Source organism: Oryza sativa, chromosome 2 (assembly GCF_034140825.1).
Source record: "Oryza sativa Japonica Group chromosome 2, ASM3414082v1".
In the NCBI taxonomy this organism is placed as follows: Eukaryota; Viridiplantae; Streptophyta; class Magnoliopsida; order Poales; family Poaceae; genus Oryza; species Oryza sativa.
In genome coordinates, this window is record NC_089036.1 from 24,592,563 (window position 1) to 24,617,054 (window position 24,492).

The 24,492-nt window shown below is 43.1% G+C and overlaps 1 protein-coding gene and 1 long non-coding RNA gene across 3 annotated transcripts; both read right to left on the minus strand.

Moving 5' to 3' along the window:
• Nucleotides 1-57: 57 nt before the first annotated feature.
• LOC112937825 (uncharacterized) lies at nucleotides 58-10,613 on the minus strand. Of its 2 annotated transcripts, XR_010739430.1 has the most exons (6): nucleotides 9,935-10,613; nucleotides 1,075-1,228; nucleotides 862-999; nucleotides 724-786; nucleotides 513-637; nucleotides 58-400 (listed from the first exon to the last, which is right to left on the minus strand). It is a non-coding gene; the product is annotated as an uncharacterized lncRNA (long non-coding RNA). The 2 variants fall into 2 exon arrangements; XR_003240441.2 differs by having other exon boundaries at nucleotides 58-637.
• Nucleotides 1,417-10,613, minus strand: LOC136355204 (uncharacterized). Its single transcript, XM_066307600.1, has 2 exons — nucleotides 4,616-10,613; nucleotides 1,417-4,357 (listed from the first exon to the last, which is right to left on the minus strand). The coding sequence occupies exon 2, from the start codon at nucleotides 4,204-4,206 to the stop codon at nucleotides 1,627-1,629; it is 2,580 nt and encodes an 859-aa protein (XP_066163697.1). The 5' UTR covers nucleotides 4,207-4,357; nucleotides 4,616-10,613; the 3' UTR covers nucleotides 1,417-1,626.
• Nucleotides 10,614-24,492: the final 13,879 nt, after the last annotated feature.

A 24,492-nucleotide genomic window follows, 5' to 3' on the forward strand; every position in this document is an offset into this window, starting at 1 on the left:
TGCGCCAAATGGCGGGAAAATACTCGTATCGCACGCGAATAAAGGAGGCTGCATCGGTGCGGCAGAAAGTAGTCGTGCATGCGCCGAAAGGTATCGTGCATGCGCCGAAAGGTATCGTGCACATATAACAACAACGTAGTCATTACACAAGCATACAGTACTGGAAAGTGAAGCAAATAAACAAAGAGAAGACTGCTCTACTGGCCCTGCCCCGCGCCGCGACCACGCTTGGTCCTCCGGGCCTGTGCTCGCACATGGTCCTGGGAGTAGGTGAAACGATCCGGTGGCACAGCATGGGTAGCACGAGTGTCCCGCGGAGGAGTGGCCTGCGCCTGGTCCTGCGTCTGCACCGGCGGTGCGCCTCCCAACTGTGAGGGGCCGATGACGTCCTCTGTCGAGCCTGAAGCGAAGTCGAAGTCAGTGATGTCGAAGAGCAAGGTGGAAGGCAGCAAGCGGTCCGAAGAGGTCCCAGCATGGTCCAGTGGTGGACCCTGACTCGACGTGCCGGCTACCTGTGACGAAGTCCCGGTGTACTGCTAGAACTGCGCTGAGTGCGAGGTCGACGCAGCTGCCTGAGACGCTGACCCTGCAGCCTGGGAGAAGTGCGCGGCCTGCGTCATAGCGAACTAGGCGAAACCTACACATCGACAACGGGACCCTTGTAAGCTAAGACATAAAATGCATGTAAATTGATTGTCGAAGTAATGTTGTTTTTTTAAGTACCTGTGGGGGGCACAACAGAAGGCCTAGCCGAGGAAGGCGGGGTGCTGAACGGTGCACGAAACCCTGAAGCAATCGGCAAGTGAAACGGCTCACTTATATGTGCGAGGCATGTACAGAAATAGTAATAAAAATACTTACCTCCGTGCGGAGGGGGAGTCGGCCTAGGAACGTGCGCAGCTGGACGGGGACCTGTCAATCCATCGTCTGGCCGGGTCCGCGTCGCCGGCAGCAGCCTCCACCAGCCGACACATCGGTAGGAGGCCGGCCTCACACAGCCTACAATAACAAATTAATGCGTCATTATAAAAAATATTACAGCGCAACTAACTTATAGTGATACACTGTTCGTACCTCTCGATAAAGGAGTCGTGAACCGTGAGTAGCTCACCGCACGTCCGTGCCCGGAACGTCCCAAGCTGAGCCCCCTGCACCGCAGGAAGGTGAGACCGGTGTCGGTGATCTATCGCCGGGTCCAACAACTGAGGTGTATCCTGACGTGCCATCTCTGGAAAATATAGTGTTTCGTGTTAGAACAATTCAGAAAGTAGTAATGTAAAACAAAAGATAACTTGCAAAATTATGAAATAGTAATAAAGTCATGAGAATAATTATGTACAACAAGAGTACAGGCTATTTAAATATAGCAAACGTTACTAATGGTACATAACGATGACATGCAATTTAACATATATGTAGAGCTCGATAATATATCATAACATTACGTGTCGAAGTCCGACATACATCAGCATACCTAAAGACGTTAGGCGCCTTAGTCTGACGTTACATCACGAGACCAAAAGACATGACATGCCGAAGTCTGACATTACACGACGAAACATAAACACATCGATAAGTTCGAAACGAATTACAAACAAAGCCACATGCCAACATAGAACATAAGAACTACACCACGTAGCCAGACGTGGCACGATGACGCCTAGGACGTGGTCGAGTGGAGGTAGTGCCTTCACCCGTAGGGCGAGCTCCATCTGCTGCTGATCCTGATAGTCCTGCCTCCGCCGCACTTGGTTTCTCCTTGTCTTTAGGACAATGCTTGTAGGTGTGCCCATGTTCATCGCATTTGCTGCAACGCTTCACCTTGCCAGCCTCCAACTCGTCCATATCGTTGTGGATGCGACGAGTCCTCCTCCTTCCAGCCTTGCTTCGGAGCTTCGATGGGTCAGGAATATTGAGTACTTCATCGTTAGTCTCTGTGACCTCCCCAGCTATGCCGAACCCATAAATCTCGCCGCTCCATGTATGATATATTGCTTGCTTACTGAAGTACTGTGACACATATACTGCATCTGGTATGCCACACTCCGCTGCGGCAGCAATGACATGGGTGCATGGCCTGTGGAGCAGCTTTGGCTTTGCACAAGAGCAATGACATGTGCCGTCGGCTTTGAGAACACACTTCTGCTTCACTCTCTTGCGGTAGATACCCCTGCCTGCCTTATCTTGACATAGTATCTCAAACCTGTGCTGTTGGGTACCTGGCACTAGTGCACGATGTTTCATGGCCTTTTTACGCAACTCCTCTAGCTTTTTCTGCATGAAAGTTCCAAACAAAATGCTGTTGTTCGGCATAGAGGGAAGAACTGCCTGGAACCGATCCCTAAAATACCTGCATGTCCCATGTAAAATGAACTCCACTATGCCAACTAGTGGCAGTCCACGGACACCGCGCATCACCCAATTGTAAACTTCTACCAAATTTGTTGTCATTATTCCATATCTAGCACCACCTGTGTCATACGCCTTGGCCCATTTCTCTTTTGGTTCATGCAGAATCCATTGAGAAAATTTCCGAATCTCCAATCCAGTTCTTCTAACCAATGTTGGACTATCCGTTGGGAGAGGTCCAAGAGCTTGAGGAGGGTCAGCAACGGCGGTCGATGGAGCCGCTGCACGCTGATCACTGCATTTGGCTGTCAACTCATCTAATCTCTTCCAAAGCTCATTGAATTTTTTCTCCTGGTTCTGGTTGCACAGCCTCTTGAACATGTTCATGAGCTCCTTGTTCTTGAATTGCTTGAAGAAATTAGCTCCCATATGACGCATGCACCACCTACTCTGTACATCTTCCCAAACACCGGGGTATCCTCGTTCCATACTCCCAAACTGCAACTTTTCTATCGCTCGCAGAATGCCAGCGTACCTATCATGTATCAGGCACACATTTGGCCTCATACCAACAACTTTTGTTTCAACCAATTTCAGGAACCAGTACCAGCTGTCGGTATTCTCACTCTCAACAAAAGCAAATGCCAAGGGCAATACCTGATTGTTCCCATCTACCCCTATTGCTGTTAGTATCTGGCCCCGATACTTTCCTGTCATGAATGTCCCATCAATGCAGAGAACAGGACAACAGTTCACAAATGCCATCTTGCATGCATGTAGAGCTAAGAACGCCCTTTGCAGCACACTCTTGCCAGGATGTTCAATTGAGGGGAATTTCTTCACTTCGTAAGAGCTCCCAGGGTTTCTTTCCTCGATAACACCAAGCAGGCGTGGCAAATTGTCATACGAGGCTTCGTAAGTTCCAAATCTCATCTCTATTATTTTCTGTTTGGCCCTCCAGGCCTTGGCATAGCTAATAGTATACTTGTATGTCTCTTCGATGTGTCGGATTATTGACCTTGGTTCATATGTGAGATTATCGACGACATGCGCATATATCTCAGATGCAACAAATGCACATGTAATGTTCCTGTGGTATTTCTGAACACCAGGTAGAAAACATGTATGCTTGGTAACGACTGACACTGTCCAATAATTCTTCCATTTCCCCTTATACACGTGCACTCTCCAGGGACAACCATCTTTTTCCTTAACACACCGAACTTTATATTGAGACCGGTTCGACTTGGCAACCCAAAACTCTCTATGAAGTGACACTGCAAAATGTTTTACCGCCTCCTTCATATCTTCTGCTCTACTATAAATCGCTCCCTGAATAACCTCATTTTCTTTGTACTCCCATCTCACACTATCCTCTTCAGAGACGATAAGCCCAGAAAAATCCTCACTAGCCCATTCTGCTGGATTAATATCCGTCTCATCATCTGACGAATCACCTTCCTCTACACGCTCGTTGTCAGAATCCTCCCTCTCCATTTCATCCACAATGGCACCGACAGTCTCCCCCTCGTCGGCCACTCCACCTGGTTGAATGCCCACTGGAGCTACTACGCCCCCGTCCTCTCGTGCGTTGACCTCTTCCACAGAAGTCTCATTTACTTCAGCACTTGGTCCCTCGCCATCATCCATTTTCATCTGCACACCTGGATCCTTCGGGTGAACAAACGGAACCAAAGCTAGAGGCCACCCGCGTTGCAATGCATTTTCCAAATACCATCTCCACATTCGAGAGTTTTGAACTGGCATTAGTTCCCAATAAAAACCCTCAGTTGCCCGACTTACTATAACATTGATTGTTATGTCACTTGTCTGTGGATCAACTCTCAAGCCCCTCATTAACCATCCTTTTATAGAAGGTACACTCCTCTCAGCCGGTCTATCAATTCCCCTTTCTGATACAATAAAATCTGACAGATCTACCCCAGTGGCCCGTAACGGACGTTTCCTGGTCCATGGTAAACTTGGAATATTTGTTTGTTCGACATATCTGTCAACGAAATAACTAGATCATATTACTCTTTCATGCAATAAACATCTACAACGTAATATCTTCTTGTGTAAGCCAATGCAACGGTAATGTATTGATTTCAAACTAGCAGATCTACGTAGTTACCGATATCTACAATACGCACTTCTAGATTAGTACAACTAAAACCCTAAAAATATAATGCATTTATTCAAACAAAATTTTAAAAAATACACACTATTTAACTCAATAGTCACATATAGGATCTATGAATATTACCTGAAATCGGCGTCTGAATCCGGCAGGGCTTCGCCCCTTCTTCTCTTCTCCTCCCCTCTCTTTTTTTTTCACTGGAATTGAGGAGGGAGGAATGAGGGCTAGGGGCTGGGCGGCAGGCCTTTTATAGGCAGCGAGGCCTGCCGCCCGGCCAGAGGGCGGCAAGGGGCCGCCTGCAAAATGGCCGGCCCCGACTGGCTTTTTTGCATTCGGGCCCCTTGCCGCCCCACCAGAGGGCGGCAAGGGTTTTCCTGCAAAAAACCCTCCCTCCGTCACCGCCCGTTCCTCCCCCGTTTGCCACGTCAGCTTGCCGCCCCAGAGGTGGGCGGCAGGGCCTATTTTTGTAATTTTTTTGCCGATAGATTATTTCTGTAAATATTTAAAAAAAATCTAAAACCGAAAAAAAATTCCAAATTCGATCATTGTATCGCCGTGATGTGCCGATAGAGTTGTCAGCCAGGTTGGGTTTATTTTCTGACGGAGTATTTGCCATTCAAACCAACTCACGAAAATGTCACATTAATTTGATATCCATCACTTATTACTTGAGCTAGAAATGATCAGGCTGCAAGCCTGCAAGGTTTAGGAGACGTAGAAAAGGAACGTAATACCACTCTCATAAGGTAGAGAATGAAATTAACACGTTAATTAAAGAAGAAAAAAGAGATTTGAACTATTTAATCATGTTAGTCAGATTATAATACCACTTTGATAACTATATTTGCTATGCATAAAAAGATATATATTTGTATTTATATAAATGCACAGAAGCAAGGGCCGATTACTACTTCCGTTTTCAAATATGACGATAGTGCAGTCATCACATATCTACTGTCCTGAGAAATCCACCGATTTCGTGTAGCGCGCACACTTAACAACTGATGAAACCAGTCCATCCAAACCCATGGCAACTCAGAGGCTCCATTTTTATCTCTAGTTGCTCATCAGTTTGGCTCGACTCGTTAATACTACGAGTTTGACTCAATCCGAGTCACGAGCTTCGTTTTTTCACCCCTAATCGAACTTCATATTATTAATAGAAAAAAAATGATTTTAGTGTGGTATACAAAGTCGGTGAAATAAAATAAAATGTTCCATCGTCCATTTTCTTCTAGTTTCTTGCTTTATGAATCTCAAAGCAAACGGGTATTGGGAGAACCTTAAAGCAAACTAAGCTAATGAACATACTGTGTATATTTATATTTATAATTTAATGATGCACTTCAAGACCAACAAAGAATAAATATGCCACATTAATCTGATATGATCTGATCCATATTCATTAATCTGCAAAGAGATAAGAACAAGTAGGTGATGATCTGAATAGTATAACAAATTCATGATGATCTGAATAGGAGAACAAGTAGGTGACGATATGGATATATATATAGGACCAATATATATATCATCAAACTAGATACACAATTGTAATATTCGCCTTGATTACTTACTATTAACCCTTTTCTTTTTTAGATGCATACGCTTCTATCGAACAGTGTATACTCAAAGGTCATTATAGAATAAGAAATCATACAGAAATTTCCTTTTGTTGCATAATGAAGTGGATCCAAATATTTGCAGTGTTATGTAAAAAATCAAGATTACGACGTTCACATTATCGTGTAATTAACAGCAAAGCGAAAAACCGTAGGCATGTGCCATTTGAACATAACTTTAATATCAACTTGGTGATACCCAGTGTTTTGTGACGAGATATTTATGGCTGACTATACGTTAAATATTATAGGAACAATAAATATTAAAATATATAATAATGATGCTAGGAAGATCATATACTTGTATGTAATTGAACTCTATGATATAACATTCTAGATGATGGGTCTTACTCTATCATAATACTTACATGCTTATATTTGTATGTTGAGTTTTGGCTTGTAATAATTGCTAATGGGTATCAACTATATAAAAGGTATAGATTGGAATACTCCAGTAAAATTCATAATTTGAACACGTGCTGTCCGAGAAGGCCAGAACAGACCGAATCGGAAGCCACGTGACGCACTCTGTTACGCTAGAGAGAGAGAGTAGTTTATCCCTATGTTTCAAGCAAATAGAAACCACCTATACTTCAAACTAAATTTTCTCTTAAACTACTTATCTGATCTATGATCCGATTGCGCCGTTGTGCTCTTAACAATTAAATCTTTATAACAAGATCTCACATGATTATATTTTGATGAAAAATTATAAATTAATTTTATAATATATCTAAATTACTTTTAGATTTCACTAAATTACTTCTTAGACATATAAAAGTAAATTTAGTAAAGTCTAAAAGTAATTTACATAGATTAGTAAAGTAACTTAAAAAAAAGAAAGTAACTTTATTACAACATCAAAAGTAAATCCATTATAGAGGTAAAAACATGAGTCTATATAGAAATTACATTTAATCAACACAAATTACATCACTGACTAGAAATGATTATAAAATAAACAACTCACAATATTATGAATAACATTATGAATGTATAGATTTCTTTTAATGTCGTAACAAGTTACTTTACTTTTGTTTTAAGTTACTTCTATAATATATCTAAATTACTTTCAGGCTTTACTAAATTACTTTTATGACTAAGAAGTAATTTAATGAAATCTAAAAGTAATTTAGATATATTATAAAATTAATTTGTATTTTTTTCATGAAAATATAGTCATGTGAGATCTTGTTATAAAGATTTAATTGTTATAAACACAATGGTGTAATGGGGTCGTAAATCGGATGAGTAATCTAAGAGAAAATTCCATAAGAAAAAAATACATGCACTTTTGAGTATACTAGTAGCAACTAGATATGAGATTGAGGTAGCTAGTTATGACCATACAGAGAGCGATCTCGTTGTAGACGCGTCCTTTTTTTATTTCAGTACATACTGAGACTGATATACTATTATATAGTGGTTGCAAAATTAGTTATATTTACACATCTCCAATTTTATAGGTTATGTTTTGTTAGCTAGTGATCCAAATATAACAAATGTTATACAATATCGAATCAGTATGCATGTAAGGTACTCCATATTTCTTTTTTTGTTTGTTCTATAGCAGCATATGTATACATTTTTTGGAGAATCATATTTTGTTTCATATTTGCATAAAATTGTTTTATTTTCTGATAAACAACAAGTTTTCTCCAAGAGGGGACAAAAAGAATGATGAACATACAAAATCATATACCAAAAAATCATCTACTTTCTTGCAAGAAAAATACGATTGAAGCGAGGGACCATAGAAGTAATTTTTTTAATTGAAATTTCCTTCCTATAGATGGTATAGCATATATACAAGAAAGTGAGAAACCATAGTACAACAATTGGTTCAAACATGCATATAGCGGCAGACATATCAGTGTGAGGGAACTCGAGCAGAAAAATGTGTACGCAACTTTTGAATGAAGGTACTACGAACTAGCTAGCGCTAGTCATAAACTATATATCCAAACTTGGTTGAACAAAAATTGGCTATATCATCACTTTAACTAGAGTAAGCATGATATTCTAAGATATCTTTTTGGACACAACACACAATTCAATCTAACATTACATATCCATATATAGACACTTTTGGTGTCCAAAAAAATACTGCATATATAAGTTTGGAACTATTGATACTCATTCAAAATAAGCTTACATGGAGATACAAAAAATGATACTGTAATAGTTTGATTAGTTGCCACAATGTATCACATACATGATGAATTTCGAGAAAATAAGAAACCAATTTAGTTGTTTAAACAAACAAGGGCGCATATATATATCATAAGTCTGGATATATAGTGAACCTCCAAACATTTATACATGATGAAAATTAGCCATAGAAAATTCCAAATAAAATTGCAACACTTGCAGAAATAGCGCCCATCTATTTTATACATTCATAACTTTACATCTAAATTTGGTCTCCATGTAGTGGTATATAGAAATATAGCTACCTGGAATACAGTATATCTAAATTAGCTTTAATTAGTTGGATTGATCGATGTGAAATCTGGATGTCATATTTTGCCAGTAGAAGAACTCAACTTTTGCAAGGAAACATGTTATGCATTAGTTACACTTACAACCCACCAGCCGAGATGTCTTTGAAACGCAAAATATCAAATTTTGTTAGCAGAGGGTAATGATAATGATTCTGAGAGATTAACTGTGTTAAAAGAATTAAAAGACATGAAGATGTTGCATTAGCTAGCTAGATCTCCTCTCTACTAGATATGGATATTTACATATATCAACCAGTAGTCTAGTACTCCTGAAAATAAACTGATCAAGAGAGAACATGGCATTCACAGTCAAAGTGACGAATGAAATAAAAAGCGAACTTTACTTCGGGCGCAGGAACCATCAATTGATAGATATGTTTAGCACCATAATAAAACCTCTGAATTTACTTTATCTGGTTAAACAGAATAAGAGAAACAACCGGACCATTTGTTTCTAGTAAGCTGAAAATGAAACAAAAACCGAAGAGAGTTCTTTTTTTCTTAAAAGATTAAGACTAACAAGATTCCACATCCAGCTAGATCTCCCCTAAACCAAAATGGTTGAAGCTAATGTATGTACATAGTTGCAGGTTTGCGCAAAATTTGTTTTGATTTGGGAAGTTTTCCTTTGAGAGAGAGAGAGAGAGAGAGGGAGGGGGGGGGGGGGGACAGTGGCACTGCAGATAAGTACGGCGGCTTGCATTGTAGAGATAAGTACGAGACGTCACCAATAGAACAGTAAGTGGACAGTGACCTAGTCCCTACTATTTCTGGAGCTATCAGGATTCAGGAGACAGGGGTTCTATCACGCAATTACTTCAAGCAGCAGCGACACGTGTAGAACTGAACAAGTAGAGGACACACAAGAAATCTGTGGCAGCAATAGCTAGCTACTGACCTGATCGATCTGGTGGTTAGTGAGATGGAAGGAGTAATTAGCAGATCTGAGGGAAATTTCTTTCCTCTTCCCGTCACCTCCTCTAATTAAGCTGATGCAACGAACATTCCAATCTTGAGAGCTACAGTAAGAAAAGGAATTGAACGAGAGATGCGCGCAGATCTGAGGGGAAATCAGTAGATCCATGCAAATTTTATGTCGGTTATTTCCAAGATCCATCTCTTGGAACCAATCAAAATCAGTCAATGTCACAGTAAATACAGTTAGTATTTTGTAATCCCAAGAAAGGAAAAGGCAGTTGGGAGTTGGGATCCCTTGGAAAAGACGAACAAAATTAGCAGGACAAATCAAAGGACTCTTCGTACAAAGCAAGAGGGAATCCGTACAGCAAGTACACACGCGCGTGCGTGCGTCACCGACTCACCGTCGTTGTAGATCCGGCCGCGTACGGCAACCGCCCAAAAAATTTTGCAGGATCACGGATCGAGCCCGAGGAGTACCTGGGGCATACGATGATAAGAGCACCCGGACGCGGCATGCATGCCGGCGGCCGGCCGGCCGGTGCGGTGGCCGCGGCGCGCAGGGGCATATGCAAGGCGGGCGGGCGGGAGGGCGCGCCGGCCGGAGGTGGAGGGGGGTGGGAGAGGAGTGGATGACAGACAGAGCAGTGAGCACGCGGCCGCGACGGCACATCCGCCGGTGCCGTTCCGCCCGGCCGTGTGCTCACTCTCTTCTGTCACCGCCCAGCGCCCGCACCGGCCCGGCCCCCCCGCGCGCGCGCCGCCAGCCAGCTGCCGCGGCCACCGCACGCGGCGCGGTCGACGGCGTACGACCGACCGTTCGACGGAGCGAACACCGCTTTGAGATGCGAGTGTGGTGCGCGCCGAGTGGTGGTGGAGGGGGAAGGGGGTGAGGGGGTGCCGGCTATATAGGCGGAGACGGCCGCCCGCTGGGCCCCGCGGTGGCAGGAACCCGTCGATCCGCGGGGGAGGGACGGACGGACGCGCGGTGGAACATTCCGCGCTGGCAGATGGGGCAGCCTGGCTGGCCGGCTGGCTAGCTGCCTTGGCTAGCTAGGGTTTCCCCGCCCCGACCGATCGATCGATCGATCCCGCGCCGCGCCGAGGCGCGATATGATGCGATCGCGCCATGTCGCGCGCGCGCCCCTCGCGAACGCGAACGGCTTCTGGCGCAATAAAGCCGAGCCGTGCGCTGCGCCGCGCCGCGCCGGAGGGGGGTTGTGGGCTGTGGCCCCCTCGACACGACACGAGGAGGGGGAAAAGCGCGCAGCGGCGCAGGATATTTTTTTGCCAAATATTGCTTCTCTCCCCTTACCCGACTTTGACAGTACGAGAGCAGAGAGAGCTGCAAGTCCAAACTGACTACTGTTACTCTGCCTGACCGACCTGCAGGCTAGCTACAATTCGCACGCGTATGTGTACAGTTAATTAATGGACCCATCACCCAAGCCACGACCCATCACTCCATCAGGTTGCTTTTGCGATCGAGATAGTCAAAAGAGATAAAGACATCTCTCCGGCCGGCTAGGAGTATTACCTCCCTAAAAAAAAAAGACAAACCATGAGTTGTCGTGCACAACGTTTGACCGTCCGTCTTATTTAAAAAAATGAAAAAAATTAAAAAGACAAGTCACGCATAAAGTATTAATCATATTTTATCATCTAACAACAATGAAAAATACTAATTATAAAAAAATTCATATAAGACGGATAGTTAAACGTTGGACACGGAAATCCACGATTTATCTTTTCGTTGGACAGAGGGAGTATAAGCTAGTGTCATGTCAGTTAGGTCGTCCTCTTGGCCTAAGGCCCTGTTAGTTCTGAAAACAAAAATTTCACCCTATCACATCAAATAGAATATTTGGACACATGCATAAAGTATTAAATATAGAAAAAAACTAATTACATAGTTCGCCGGGAAATTACGAGACAAATCTTTTAAGCCTAATTGTGACATGATTTGATAATGTAGTACTACAGTAAATATTTGCTAATGATGGATTAATTAGGCTCAATAAATTCATCTCGCAGTTTCCTGGCGAGATCTGTAGACAATGTTAAATACTTCAAATGTGTGTCCGTATATCCGATGTGACACATCAAAACAAAAATTTTTGGAAACTAAACCGGGCCTAAGCTGGAGAAATTTTGTTGCTGCTAAGAACAAATTTTATAATAGATGTGACTATCACCTATAATTTTATTTATGTTAATATATCTCTACAAATTAACATATACACGACAAGTTACCTACAACACACAAATCTCAGTAACTCTAATTTTTTTATATTTTTATTGAATTTTGTATAGAAATTGTCCCTCGTACGAGGGGTGACTACTTAATTTACTCTCTCTTCATTTCTCTCTTTCACATTAGTAAATGAGATTACATGGTATAGAGGATCATAACTGCTTAAATGCTTATAGTGGCCCGGTTTAGATTACAACTTTTTTTTCAAACTTCCAACTTTTTAGTCACATCGAACTTTCCTACACACAAACTTCCAACTTTTCCGTCACATTGTTCCAATTTCTTCAAACTTCTAATTTTGACGTAGAACTAAACACAGCCAGTATTTGACAAACCCGAGAAAATGCACAGCCAAGATCGAGTGGTTTTGAGTGCAGCATCGCTTGCTCCAAAAGGATCAGGCCAAAGAGCACGAGAGCACGCGTCGAATAGTTTTTTTTTTTCGCGTGATTGCAGGCATGTTGATGCAGCACCAGGGGCTACCTGCAAATCTACAGTCCGATCTTCACACTTGTTGTACGTAGCTAGCTAGCTAGCTAATCCTTTGCAGGGTATGGCTAGTACAAATGTCTTTCTTCCAGTTTGAGGCATGCCAAGTGGTGGTGGAGGCAGAATTGGATGCATGCCACACCGCTCAACTTACGACCGGTCGCATGCATGATACATGTGACTGCTACTGGGAGCTGACAAAATTTGACACCTCCCAACAGAACGGCTCAGCTATCTTTAAAGCATGCCACATGAGCTTCAAGACGAGATAGAGCTGCCAGATAAAACTTGTACTCCCTCCGTCTCAAAAAAAAAAAGATAAACCTTATAGATTTTCATGTCCAACGTTTCAAAAAATTATAAAAAAATTAAAAAGACAAGTCACGTATAAAGTATTAATCATGTTTTATCATCTAACATAAATAAAAATACTAATTATAAAAAAAATTATATAAGATGGACAGTCAAACGTTGGACATGGACACCCAAATCCTCTACGGTAACACACAGGTAGAATGGTGTCCACAATTACAGATGTTCTTTCTCATGAGTGATCATGTTTGGTATCGAGTTAGCCAACCATCAGTGATAGGCTTATTGGTCCATAACAAAATCGGTGGGTATGTCTAGTGAAATATGAGCCTACTATGATATTAGGTCCATCACAATATTGTACTATTGATCGGTATTACAGGCTCTAAAATCCAGTCAGCCTTAATCGAAAGAGGATTAGGATGGTGACGATTGAACTGTATACTTTCTAGATTAAGCCTGGGCAATGTACAGGATGTTGAGGGGTGGATGATCTGGATGAACCTCACAGTCCTCAGTGCTAAAGGAGTAGCGCCTGGGACGAGTAAAGGCAAAATTAAATCGGTTCCATCTTCGTATATAACATATATGTATGTACAAGGATGATTTTTGCCCTAGCTAATTTGCACGCTCTTTTTTTCGCATGTGATATCTAATCGCATACATGACATAGAGAGAACTAGAAGCAAATAAGACAATGGGTTAATTTTTATGTAGACAAATTTAGTGGTTTGGGAGTGTATCAAAGAGAGGGAATGTGGCTCGGGTCTTGTTCGAACCAGGGCAAGCTAGGTTACATGTTACTGGCTTGACAGACAAACTCATAGTTTTTACACAATGTCCTAGGAGCTCGGGGAGTTGTGGGCCCCACCAGGCCTTTCCTCCCAGGGGCTTGGGGCGTTATGGGCTCCACCAAGGCCTACAAAATTTGCATCTTGAAGTTGTTAAGAAGAGTATCGAGATCTACAAGATCTACATCTTCAAGGTTTCAAGAAGAGCACCAAGCCCTACAAGATCTACATCTTCAAGTTGTCAAAAAGAGTATCAAGACCTACTACATCTTGTAGGTGCAGGAGCGGTCACTAGTGGGTACCACTGTCTCGTCCAAGGACATGCCCATCATGAACTCCTTCATCGACATCTTTGAAAATTTCGTCCAATACAACAATGAAATTTACTTCCGGCAATGGGAGCACTCTAAAGTGTCCGGGTGGGTGCCCCAAGGACTCAGCTTGCCAAGAGGACACAGGTTGACCCGAACACAGCAGCCAGCCGATGACAAGCATTTAGTCTCTCGGGCCTTGAGCACTAATTAGGGTCTCCCGAGCACTCCTTGCTGGGGTTCATCTCATTAAGGAAAGTTGTTCGGGTCCAGTAATCACATTTAAACCACTACTTTACATTAATTGTGAGGTGGTTCAAGATTGGCGTACAACTCATACGCTATTTGGGGGGCGTGACGGTACACGCAACCCCTTGCATGCCCACATCGCCCGAAGAACACAAGGCATGCGACGTTGCACTTCCTCAACAACCATCCCATGGGCCCACCTCTACTGGCTACGATGGTTGACGGATGGTCCTAGGGACATTTGGAACGAAGACTTTTAACTCCCCTCTCCACTTGTTAGTCAGTAGGTGTACCTGCCACATCCGGTCGGCTTGCTTGGAAGGAAAAACGACAAGACTAAGCATATCAATTTTAGAGTAGTAGACCCTACTCCTGCATGCATGCAACAACATTGTGGACTCCCCTTCACATATAAAAGGAGGATCCATGAAAAACAAAATGTTTGCGCTCTCATCTAAGCTAGCTAGGTTAGCCAAACATCCAGTGAGTAAGGAGCTTTTCCTCCTCACTTAGTTTTTCTTCCCACATCACTTTGTAATTCCTAAGAACATGCATAGTCCACTGCACAGGAGTAGGGTATTACGTATTCATGCGGCAAGAACCTGCATATTTGCTTGTGTTCATCTCTACCACGCAATAAAAAACTCGGGCTCAGAACTTACACCCAGGCCGAAACTCACAAATGAGGAGTACTTAGCTTCCCTGCTAGAGGAGTTTCACATACTCACTCACTCACTCTCTCTCTCTCTCTCTATGGCGAAAAAATAAGCATCATTGCAAAAATTATCAAATTATCGGTTACTATTTGAGATGTCCTCGAGCCTAGGCACATTTTCGTCCATGCAAATTAAGACCACAAATCCTATAGCATTTTTTTTCATGAAAACTTTTAACATATATACTCCCTCCGTCCCAAAATAAGCGCAGCTATGAGTTTCCGTGTCCAACTTTAATCGTCTGTCTTATTTAAATTTTTTTAGAAAAAACTAAAAAACGTAAGTCTCGCATAAAGTACTATTCATATTTTATAATCTAATAATAATTAAAATACTAATCATAAAAAATTTTAAATAAGACGGACGATCAAAGTTGGACACGGAAACTTATGGCTGCACTTATTTTGGGACGGAGGTAGTAGTGTTTATTAGGAGCATTAATGACGCCTTGAATGCTATATCACAAGTTCACAACATTAGGGAGTCCATTGACTATCTATGACCCTGTTGGTTGAGGACTAACGTTGTCACACATTTTTTTTAAGTAAGGTGACTTAGCTTAGACATGTCACATTTTTGTGGCAAACAAAATGATAAACCATGCTTAAACAAAGTTAGATAAAAAAAGTTGGGTCAGATGATTAAAAAGTTAGATAAGTCAGAGTTGTAACCGAAACCAAACACCATCTACTTAAAAATATAATTTATCTAAGATTAGATGTGGTGTGGTAAATTCAGTTACCAACCAAACACGTCCTTTCTCTTCGTCGGCTACCCAAAGCCACCCATGCATCTACTGTTAATTTGCATCGGAAAACATCATTACTACTACTCCAGTAGCTAGTACGCGCTGCAGTTGTGTGCATCCGAAAACATCATCACGATATAATTTCACGTGCGCCGACAAAAGCCTTCCATTATTGTTCACTGTCACAAATGTTTTCTCTCCCGGGATCTAAACATCACTGACCGATCAACTCGCACTGTAGTAACTAATTGTACCCGGCTAGCTTTACGTTCACAGTACAACTCCACAAACAGTAAAACACCAACAGTAAACACACCAGCTGCTCGTTCCAATTACGAGCTACTCCTAACTTATTAGAGCAAGTTTAATAGTATAATCAACTATTAGCTCCAAATTATCTAGAGTCAATGTAATAGCTAATTCATACAATAGTTGCTTACTATACTATTAATACCTGGTCCCACCTATCATACACATGCTACGTTTTGGAGTCCATACTGTAACTGGTTACAGATATGTAACCTGCTGCTTTTTTTTCTTTTTTTTATCTCTTTAAAATATATTTATAGCTGGTTTATAACCTCTTGTTCCTGCTCTTAGCTGTTTGGTAGGCAAGGCACGTAGCTCCACAATTTTTCCTTTGCTGTTTGGTAGGCCGAGGTCGTATAGCTCCACAAATTTCTCCTTTGGCACGGTTCTCGAGTGCCGAGATCGGAAATGTCCTCTTCCTCTAGGCTTTCCTCTTTTGGTCCGTTCCTAATTGGCCACGATTAAGCTTCACATGGAGCTCGATCGATCGACCGATCGCGCTGTCCCAGAAGATAAGCCGCGCCCGCTCGCGTCGCTTCGAGGAAACGAACACGCCGGCGGCGAGATCGATCGAGCAGGAGGAGGCAGGAGGCCAGAGCCACTCTTTGTCGACTCGTGATTGGCCGCGCCTCGCTAATCTATTGTTTAATTTAATTTAAGAGTGCTTAATTAATCGTCAGAAAGATAAAAGCAGCCCTGCTTTTAAATTTTATCGGTTGCGAGACATGCAGGCAGGGACATTATTGGAGCAGAGCCAATAATGATAGTTAATTAAGTACTATATGTACTAGTGGATTGGTTAATCAGATAATGTGTTGTTAATTAGTCTGCACAATGCCGAAGCTTTTGGCCGGGTGAGCAGGAGCTCGCATGTGCACTGTGCACGATCGATCTTGCGACGAAGATTTTGTAATTCTTAAGGTAGATCATGTCGCGCTAAGTGCTCGCGAATAGGATCAATATTTGGTGGTTTATTTTGGGAAAATGTGGTTTTGGTTTTCTTAGTGTACAGCGTCAGGGGTAAGCATGCATGATTGGAACATCACAAATTCGGCTCCTCCTCCTCCTCAGACTCTAATACTTTATACTCCTCTTGTACTTTAGAACAATAGTAATCACTCCTCTTGTACTTTAATACGATAGTAACCGCTCCATTTGTAAATTAAAACACCAAAATAATCGCTCCTCTTGTACTTTAAAATTAACAATCTGCAATGGTACAATTGGTACGTCATATGTGTGCTTTTCGATCGAAGTGATAGCATGCATGCATGCTCCTAGCCCTAGGTTCATAGAAGGTCAGTCAGCGGCGTTCTGGTCCCCTGTAGTACCATATTCTACTCGGAGCATGCGTGAAGGACTTTGGAATTTGAGTGTCTCTTCCTGCTATTTTAAATTGCCATCCAATTTACAGTGAGATTTGGATTTTTGGAGGCAGAATTAAAGAATTTAAATAAGGCATGGTAGCATCACTACTCAGAATTCTGATATTATTCCACCTGTTATAAAAGTTAGTCAATATAGCGGAATGACGACTAACCTTCTCAATCGCTTCAGTCATTGACCACCCAAGACATGCCAGATGACGACACAGGAACACACGATATTTGTTAACGACGTTCAGCCAAAACCTACATCCCTGGGGCTCTGATTATGGGCGCTCCTCCCCAACCAATATAGCTTCTAACCGCTATGAGTCCGGTCATGGCCTCGCCGCCATCATCTCTCTGCGTGTCTACGCTCTATTATAGTCGCCATGGTTACATTGTGGTACCCCCTCTCTATTTAAGACTACCAATTTATTTCCCTAGTACGTCCATGTAGGCTTCGATCTTGGAAATTCAGTGTTAATCAAACGGCTTAATTAGATTATTTTTATTTTCTCGAAATGGCATGGAATCGCTCTTGACCCCGCAGCACAACTTACTATTGGTCCAAGCAGCACCCACTCTCAACCTTACAATATCACCTCAAGATCCAGATGTAGAAAAACAAATGAAGTGGTTTCTGGTTGCCTTTTCCAAAGCAAGAAATTTGTAATAGTGTATAGACATGATTATCAAATAACCACTTTAATATACGAAGAAAAAGTCTTAGATTCATATAAAAAATAAAAAGTCTTAGATTCGACAATATTCGATAGCTGGCGTGTCGTTGGTAGACTATACATGTATAATTATTAAATAGAAAAGTATTACAACTTGCGAGATGCGTGTCGTGGTTCCCGGTTGCTTTTTTTCAAATTTGAAAATTTATAATGTATAGACATATTATTAAATAACACTTTAATGCATGTAGAGAAAGTCTTAGATTCGACAATCTTCGGTAGTTGTTGTGTCGTTGATAGATTGGATATGTCTAGTTGTATTAAATAAAAAGTACAACTTGCGGGATACATGTCACAGTTCCTGCTAGTTAAATATTGAATCCACATGCTACTATAAGGTAAGTTGTCACGAGACTAACTTTATGTTCAATATATATATAATAAATTTCTAACTGGACGGTCATAAACGATCTATGTGTCGAGAATAAACTGGTCCGATCTAACCCAAAACCTTTAATTGACTATATCCACACCACTACTCTACAAACCAAATTGACCGAATAACATATGGATACATTATATTTTGGATTCCACCGGTTGCACAGCGTGTATGCATGCGTCGTGCTGGGTTTGTGTGTGTGGTCCTATTTCGTGCTCCATGCATCGATCTTGTTTTTGTGCATGCAATGCGTGGTCCATGCACCACCATGCCGCTTTTTGAACGGCGGTCTGAGACATATACAGTAGCTAGATAACTATACCAGCTATAGCTAGCTCAGCGAGATCGATTCGAACTCTTTTGAAAACCAAGTTGTGAGATGTGCGAGCCTATATAGCATAAAGTAGTGCATACCTATACGAATGCAAAGCTAGAGACGCAAAATAATTGGCTAACCTATACGAATGCAAAGCTATACGGTATATGCATGTACTCCACTCTCTCCTATAGCTAGCTACTATTCGATCGACAGGTGTATTGGCACAGTATCTTTTGCCAATCTTTATTTTTGGCCCCTGCAGGGTTACTTTAATTGTGCGCGTGATTGGTCGGTCCGTAGCTCGCTGTAGTGTGGGCACCACCACACACACACACTGTGTGGCCCCCCCTGCGCGCCCTCTGCCACTGCATGCGCCTAAGCTAGGAAGCAAGATCCATCTCCTCCATCGCTAGCTTGAGCTGTCATTTGGCCGCACGTCTGCAGATCGATCGATCGGTTTTTGTGGGGAGTAGATGGCATGGTCGCCGACCGATCGATCGACGGCGAGACCTTAATTCGTACGATCGATGCGGCGCCGTACGTACGTACCTGCGTGCGCGCCGGCCGGCGACAGTTCGTCGGTCGATGGATGGATGGATGCAGAGCGCGAGCGGCGCGCGCCGCTCGTAGCTGGTATAGCGATCGAGCTAGACATGCGGCATGCGCGCGTGGTAGGAAACGATGTGGAGACGGCAAGAGGAGACAAAGTCACAAAGAGAGACCGATGTACTATGCGTGTTTGTGATGACCGGCGTATGCGGTAATTGCGTATGCCGTGCCGACACGATAGATCGGGGCCGGGCCAAGTGATGATCGTACGTACCTTCCTGAGTCCTGACTCGTAGTCTCGTACTAGCTCCGTCCGTTAGTCGGGAAAGTCCAATGCATGTGACGTGCAAGTGTACCTGTAGTCCATTTAGCCCCTATTTACTTCACACCAAACTTCCCCCAAACTCCCAACTTTTCATTATATCACATCACATCAAAAACTTTCCTACTCACATAAATTTCTAACTTTTTTTTTCCAAACTTCTTCCCCAATTTCAAAAACTAAACACAGCCTTAGTACTGTATTTGTTTTGAAATTCAAGCATACATCGCGGATTTTAATAACGTATACAATATTGTATTCCTCTGCTTGTGGTAACATATATACTAGTAGATCGTAGTAAAGCATATTTAATTGCTTAGCCTGTAGATGATAATATGATATGCGCTAGTGCTTGGTAAAAATCATGTTCTCATTAATTATTTACAAGTTTATAACGTTGACACAATTTCTATTGTACATATTTTACCATTGTTTTTCTAATTATGAATTTGTGAAAGTAGTTGAAAATACAACAATATGAATGTATTTTTCATAACAAATTAGTACTACTAGTTTCATTTTTGGATAACAAATATTAATATATATATTTTCACATAGTAGGATTTAAAATATAAAACATTAACATCATCATTATTTTTTTCTGATTCTCATCGTGTGTCTACTTAAATAGCTGCCTCTCAGATTATGGTCTATTTGGTCGAGCTCGAACTTCAAGGAGGTGGGTCTGGAGTGGAACAGCCTAAACCCAGCTTCACCTCTCTAGTTCATTTTGTGAGAGCGCTACACCTAGCTTCGTTTCTTTTTTAGTGGAGCTGAAACTGTTTGGCTGGCTTCCAGCTCCTAACAAACCCTTAGTCTCCAGCTCCCACACACTACACAAATGACCGTAATGTGACATCGACAGAAGGAGGTGAGAGAGATAAAAGATGGGAAATGATGCTAAACTCTCGAGTGGACAATATTCCCTCGATTTTCATATCATTTAAATGGTTATATATTTATTTTAGAAAAACTAGCAAGATAGATAAATATAAGATGTATCACTTCACAAACATATAAGATCGAATTTAACTTCCTATAATTCATAACATAATAAATAAATTTGACTGTGAATGTATGTTAACAAGCTATAGTTTAGTTTGTTCTTTTTGTTGCAACTTGTATTGGTAGAATTTAACTTATATGTTTTAGAGTGATATATCACATATTAATCTATCTATGTTATCTTTTTTTTATAACTATTCGGATGATATGTGAGAGGATATTTTCTCGAGAGTTTAAAATCTATTTACAAAGAGGGTGTACTGTACGAGTGCAAAAAAAACATTATGCATTATTATTTTCATGTGGCACGATAAATACTGGTGTCGGAGAATTGTCGTCGTCCTTCTTGTCTTCTTATACGTTCTTCACCTCTCTCTATTGCCAACAACAGTAGCCATTAACTGAGCGGGATATCTACCCCCTTTCTCTCTCTAGATCTCTCTGTCTTAACTGAAGACATGCATAGCACTACTTTAGTTTGGTCCCTTCAAAACATGATGTCTTGTGTACAATGATTAAAAGGTAGGGCCGCTATAAATTCCTATCTCTGTGGAGTGAGCCAGATGTGTAGTACCCCTATTTGGTACGCCGCTTATCTCTCCACCCACCCAAATGTTTCCTGATCTGGCAGCTTTCATGTGGCTTGCCTGGACGTGCGACTGTCTGCTCACTAGCTCCAAACAACGTTTAAGTGTCCCCGATTTGAGAACTGACCATCTCCCGATTTTAGCAGCACATATACTCCGTAATCTATTGGTCTGTACATACATTACCACATTCTTATTGTCTTTGGTACTCTTAACAAATTCCAAGTGTGTAGTATTAAGGATGCACATGCAGTATGCTCCTTTTTTTTTCTAAGAAAGAAAAATATAACCTGACCTGAAACTTATAAGATTGTGTGGTATGCTCCGATTCTTCAACGGAAAATTGATAACTGTTGCCCTTCGCTTTATTCATATATAACTGTCGTCGTGGGTCAGATGGAAAATTGAGCAAGATGGGGGCCTCCCAAATCTTCTAATTGGGCCTTTCGCAGCCCATCCAAAGATTGCCCGCTTCAGGAAGCCCGCGATGCCGCACGTCGTTGCACCCAGCACCCGTCCGATGCGGACGCCCCAAACGCACACGCGCTTGCCGATCTAGCGTAGCCGGCCGGGCCGTTGCGCTTCGGCGAGCTAACGCCGGGCGCGCCGAGATCCATCCACCGAGGGGAAGCCGTGCGTACGTGCCGAACTGAGCTGCGTGCGCGAGCTCACGCGGAGGTAACGCTCACCTCGCCAGAAAACCTGGCGATCGCGCGCACGCACCGCATGTCGTACGGGCGGTGGCCGCTCGCACGAGCGCGAGTCGCGTGCCATCCAGCTACCCGGTGGTCCCGGTCCCTGCCGCAACGCGGGTCTAGGCCGAGGCGGTAAGACCCAACCCTGCCATATCTTTGCGGCGCCTCCTATTCCGTCAAGGCAGGCCGCAGCCGGCAAATCCACTGTGAACTGATCCGACGAGCTGTGTGCACGGGGAAACAGGGTGAGGAATAAGTTCACTTTAGGTCCCTTAATTTGTCACCGAGTAGGAAATTCATCCATGGACTGCAAAACCGGATACAACGCATCCCCCAATTTACAAAATCGTGCAAACGAAATCCCTTGGCAGTATTATACTCCGGTTTTGGCTGACGTGGCAACTATGTGGCTCCTTTGACTAGGTCTTCATCCCACGTGGCATTGACGTGGCGCTTACATGGCAATTCGATCCGAAAAATTGATAAAACAGGACCTACATGTCAGTTTCACATACAAAATAATAAAAAATGGTAGGTCCATGTAGCCCACATGTCATCCTCACTACTCCCCTATTCTCTCTATCCTCTCTCTCCTTTTATCTCTACCCCCCTCTCTCCGACGGGAAAGCAGCGGCGCGCAGGCGCTGGCCGGCGGGAGGAGAGGAGCCATAGGCAAAGCCCGAGGGGTGAGCCTCCTCCCTCTCCGCCCCCCTTACCGGGCGGTGAGCTTGGTAGAGCCAGAGCCGAGGGGGCAGGGATCTGAGAGGGAATGGAGAGGGAGAAGCGGCCGCTTCCCACGACTCCTTTCCTCCCATCGGTCAACGCTCGCGCATCACTCCTCTCTCGCCAGCCACTGCGCGCCACTTCTCTCCCACCGGCCACTGTCCGCGACTCCTTTCCTGCTGGCCGCCGCTCGCGTCTCCTTTCCTACCCGTGGCTCCTCTCTTCCTGCCGGCCGGCGCTTGCATCTCCTCTCCCGCCCCGGCGAGGTCGATGAACACGGCGACATCCTTCTCATCCACCCGACCTGCTGCTCTACCTGCGGCCTGCCGCCGCTCCATCTCGCTTGGCCTGCGAGAGAGAGAGGATAGAGAGAAGAGTGGAGTAGTGAGGATGACATGTGGGGACACATGGGCCCCAACAATTTTATTATTTTTTGTGTGAAACTGACATGTGGGTCCCGTGGGTTTTATTATTTTTTCAGATTGAATTACCACGTAAGCGCCGCGTCAAGAGAGCCACGTAGGCGCCACCGATAGCCAAAACCGGGGACAATAGTGCTGAAGGACCTCGTTTGCATGGTTTTGTAGGTAGGGGATGTGGGGATGAATTTCGAACTTGGCGACAAATTGAGGACCTGATGTGAACTTATTCGAACAGGGTAAACCCATGTCAGGGCAAGCTACGTGCGTGTGCACGATGACGAAGGTTTGTCTGAAACTCTGAAGGCGGCCACAGGCCACTTATTCAACCCGCAGTTGGTTGCTGTGGACTACCGAGGCACCCATTTCAGTTGTACCATGCGTTATGGACTTCCACCTGCTCACGGTTCATTGCTAGCACAAATTTTCGCCGGACGATTACTAGCAGAATTTAGTACTACTCTGTTCCGGATTAAGCTTTTGGCCAACTTGCGGGCTTTACCTTTACTTTACTGAAGCAATCATTAGGATCCAATTATGCTTTGCTTCCAGCAAAGTACACCTTGAATAGTATATACGAGGTTTAGTACGTACTTTGATGTCATAATCACTGTAGCTAGTAGAGTATCCGACCGACACCAGCCCCTCTCGCTAGAATGTTGCACACACCGAGTACTCTGAACTTACAACCGACGAGCAACAGATTCACTTGCTTCTCGTTCTGAATTCCGAACCACTTCTGCAGATTCACAGGCCTAGTTGGGTAGTTGGGTACCACACACGTTACTGCTTAGTGCTTACTTGCAAGGTTCCCTTCGAGGGTGTCCTGGCAATTTTCCCTCTGATCTGCAGCTCTTTACTCTTGTTGTGCAGTTACCAGATGAATTGTAGTAGTAGTAGTTAGTCTGCGTACGAAACAACAAAGATTGATATGTGCAAACAACTTCCACACAACCATAAATATACATTTCTTGCAATCTTTACACACTCGACACAAGCTCATCCTGTCATTCATTCAGTCAGTAGTCAGTAGGTACGACTGAAAACGAAGCTATCTCCCTGCACATCCTGATTCGCCTTACCTTACGTTTCAAGTCAAAGCATGTCGTGAGAAAATTTATCGGATGTCTGTTCGTTTGTTCGATTGTTTGTTTGTTTTCTACGTACCAAACTCTGAAGCGAAACGCTCAACCACCAGCTGCTGCAACGGTGCTTCAAATTGGACGAGTGGTCATTGCTGAAAGAGAGAGAACGGCATTGCGATTTGCAGCATATTCAGAATGTTCATCAGTGGTGACAGAGCTCGAGACCTCGATCCGTATGTGATATGTTTGCTACTTAATACAGTAGTTAGTTAGGGATTGCATCAAAAGCAGAAAACAGAATGCAAATGTGAGGTTGTTAATGTGAATCTAGCGCAGGTTCTTTTAGGAAAAAAGATGGCTAGTTCGGAAAATGAGGACAGGCCAAGGAGTAGGCAAATATACTAGAAGGACAAAACAGAGAGATCCGAGCAAGATATGTTCGATTCTTGCTCTCTTTTCTACTCTGCTTTTTGTTTCTTTCCTCGATTTTACTCGCAGATATGGATAGCAAGCAGGTTTGCAAGTAAAAGGTACAAACAGACAAGTTAATCACGGTGTGATACGATTATGACATCTTGGGGCATCATAATCAG

Coding starts and splice junctions, on each gene's coding strand:
- LOC136355204 (XM_066307600.1), bottom strand. CDS start 4,206: ATGAGGGGCTTGAGAGTTGATCCACAGACAAGTGACATAACAATCAAT.